Source organism: Stegastes partitus, unplaced genomic scaffold (genome assembly GCF_000690725.1).
Source record: "Stegastes partitus isolate 25-593 unplaced genomic scaffold, Stegastes_partitus-1.0.2 Scaffold1137, whole genome shotgun sequence".
Lineage (NCBI taxonomy): Eukaryota > Metazoa > Chordata > Actinopteri > Pomacentridae > Stegastes > Stegastes partitus.
The window spans coordinates 64,472-67,604 of NW_007578868.1; the positions used below are offsets into that span (position 1 = coordinate 64,472).

At 43.8% G+C, this 3,133-nt stretch overlaps 1 protein-coding gene across 1 annotated transcript in view; it reads right to left on the bottom strand.

Annotated features, from left to right (window-relative positions):
• The window catches only part of LOC103368275 (sodium channel protein type 2 subunit alpha-like), a 157,211-nt gene that overhangs the window by 51,639 nt on the left and 102,439 nt on the right, over window positions 1–3,133 (bottom strand). Inside the window, exons 16-17 of the mRNA XM_008296600.1 lie at window positions 494–634; window positions 288–408 (exon numbers count right to left, since the gene is read on the bottom strand). Of these exons, the coding sequence (XP_008294822.1) occupies window positions 288–408; window positions 494–634 (262 nt within the window). The remainder of the gene's footprint in view (window positions 1–287; window positions 409–493; window positions 635–3,133) is intronic.

Below are 3,133 nucleotides of genomic sequence, written 5' to 3' on the forward strand. Positions count from 1 at the left end.
GATGGCGAGAAAAGAAGGTTTTGTGTCTCCTATACGGTGGATGTAAACATCTGGTTTGTACGTAGGATTAAATGTTTCGGCTCCACAAGCTACAAAAACTCACCAAAGTAAAAACAAAGAGACACAAAACGGAAACCGACCACAAAAAAGACACAACGATCACAAAAATACACTAAAGTGACGACAAAAAGACGCGACTTGACAACAGAAAGACACACATTGACCATAAGGAGACCCAAAACCACCACGAAGACCCCAACAGCGACTGCGGTTCCGGCGGTTCTGACCTATGACGGCGCCGTTGGCTTCGCTGTGGATCGTGCTCAGGCGCTTCAGCTTCATCATGGCCTTGGCCTCCTTTCGCTTCTGCCGGCGGCGCTTCAGGTTCCCGTTGAAGAAGTCCACCACCTGCAGCGGCGACACACAACAGTCACACACAGCGGACGCACACACCGGCTGCTTCTGGCCGAGCGGGTCGGAACCGGGCCGCTACCTGTCGGCGGCACCAGGCCAGGCCCCTGGTGATCCGGTGGATGGCGATCTGCAGGTTGTTCATCTCGCCGTCGTCGTCCGGAGCCGAGAGGTTGTCGGAGCTGAAGCTGCTGAGGAGCAGAGCCAGGAAGAGGTTCAGCAGCTGGGGACACAGAACCAGAGAGGCCCGGGCCACGTCAGAACACCCATCTGGGTCTGAAACTACACCGTCTGAGTCGGTTCTGATCCAGTTGCTGCGCCACCGCCTCAAAATTCATCCTCCTTCTATATTCATATTTTATTATTATGGTTTCAGAATCTGGAATTTTTCAATTTTCACCCTCAAAAAAACCCCGAAGCCATTTGAAAGCTTCAGTATCTCCAGAAACAAAACTCCCACAGACATGAAACCTGGTGAAGACGCAGAAAATATTCTGTTCACCACATTCAGATAGTTATTCGGCTCCATTGGAGGCTAAAATTTGAATTACTGACCCGTAAAAATGGTAAAAAGTGCATTAAAAAAACACAAAAGAAGAAGAAAACAAAAACCCGGAGCCATTTGAAAGCTTCAGTATCTCCAGAAATAAAACTCCCACAGACATGAAACCTGGTGAAGACGCAGAAAATATTCTGTTCACCACATTTAAATAGTTAAATTGTTCCATTAGAGGACAAAGGTTGAATGAAAATGGTAAAAAGTCCACTAAAAAAACACAAGAGAAGAAGACGAGGATTTGCCACGATGATATTTCACCAAAGACTGCATTAGATTTTATTCAGACGTCACTTATTTGTTATTTGTGACCTGAAATTAAGTTCTGTCAAATATTTTGTCTGAGTTTTAGGGAGTTTCACGTTTTCAGAATCTGGAATTTTTCTATTTTCACCTTCAAAAAAAACCTACGGAGACATTTTGGAGCTTCACTGTGTCCACAAGCCAAAGTGCCAGAGACATGAAACCTGGTGGAGCCGCAGACAGAACAGTTACATACAAATGACAAGTTTCCAATGATCAGCCCAAGAAAAGAGGAAAACATGAAATAAAACAGACACCAGCTTGTACACGCCTGTTAGGGAATAAACACGGTTAAACTGTTTGTGAAAGCTGCTGAAAAACAACAACAACAACAACAACAACAAGCACTTCTTATAGAGTCCACACACACACACACACACACACACACACACACACACACACNGTCTCTTTGTGATCATTTCGGCCTCTTTTTGCTGTTATCTCCGGTCACTTTGCGTGCACACGGTTGGCGGCAGCAGAAGCGAGCAGCTCCAGGCTGAAGGCGTCCTGCCGGCTCAGGTGTGGGTCTGTGGAGGTGAGCTACCTGGGAGCCGGGCAGCAGCAGACCGGACTCCCTCCTCGCTGCTGCTGCTGCTGCTGCTGCTGCATTATTCAGCCGTCTATGTAGGTCACACACACCTGGACCAACAGGAAACCACCTCACAGCCACAAACTACACCTGGCTGAATTATTCACACGTCCAAATGTTACGTGTTTGTCTAAAACAGAGTCTGCTACACAATTACTGAAAAGAGACACACAACAGGACCACAGAGACACACAACAGGACCACAGAGACACACAACAAGACCACAAAGAGACACAAAATGACTCATCTGTGGTCTTGTGTGTCTTTGTGGTCTTGTTGTGTGTCTTTGTGGTCTTGTGTGTCTTTGTGGTTGTTGTGTTTCTTTGTGGTCATTTTGTCTCTTTGTGGTTGTGTTGTGTCTCTTTGTGGTCGCTGTGTCGTCATCCGTCTCTCTGGTCTCCTCCGCTTGTGGTGAACGTCGGTTGTAAATGACTTCCTCCGTTCACGGCGTGAGAACATGAAGCTCTGCCTGTGAGCTCGTTCATGCGTCCACTCGCTGATTGGTGGTCGCGTCAGAGGCCGGCTCACCTTTTCATCGTTACGTAACCGGAGCCGGAGTCTATTAAAACCGAGAGGCTTAACAGCTTCTATTTACAGTCGGCCGCTTGTGCTCTGAGAGCAAACGGCAGAGGACGGAGCTGGAGGCAGCAGGCGGACACAAAGACCAGGCTGAAGACGGCCTCGTGGGGCGTTTAATGGACACTGGGAAAAACAAGTGTTGATGTGGCAGCAAGGAGGCCAAAGAACTGTGAAAATACCAGCAAATGTCTGTGGAATAATCACTTATATAGAATAATAATAATAACTTCAAATAAAGTGAAATGTTGTGATTTGAGAGCCACACATTGTAAAGGATTAAACCACTGTTCATAAAAGCAACATGTACAATAATACTGTTGTTTTTATTTCTATTTACTTTCTCTTATTTAAAAAAAACAAACAAAAAAACAAACTGATTTCAATAAATTAAAACTGTAACTTTACACACAACAACACAGATTTTGCTCATATCCGTAATTTAATAAATAAAAAAGATTTAAACAAAAACCTCCATCACCACATATGATCCATCTCTGTATGGACATTAGTGTTATTTAGCTTTATGAACATTCATTTTTTATTTAAATATAGTAAAAACTGTGTTTACATTTTTTTTTTAAATTAACAAATGTTGGAATAATATCGATTTTATCGATTTAAATTGAGTAAAAAAAATTGAAAAAATACTAAATTTATGCAACAGAATGAAATGTTTGTTTGTTTTTGATTGCTTT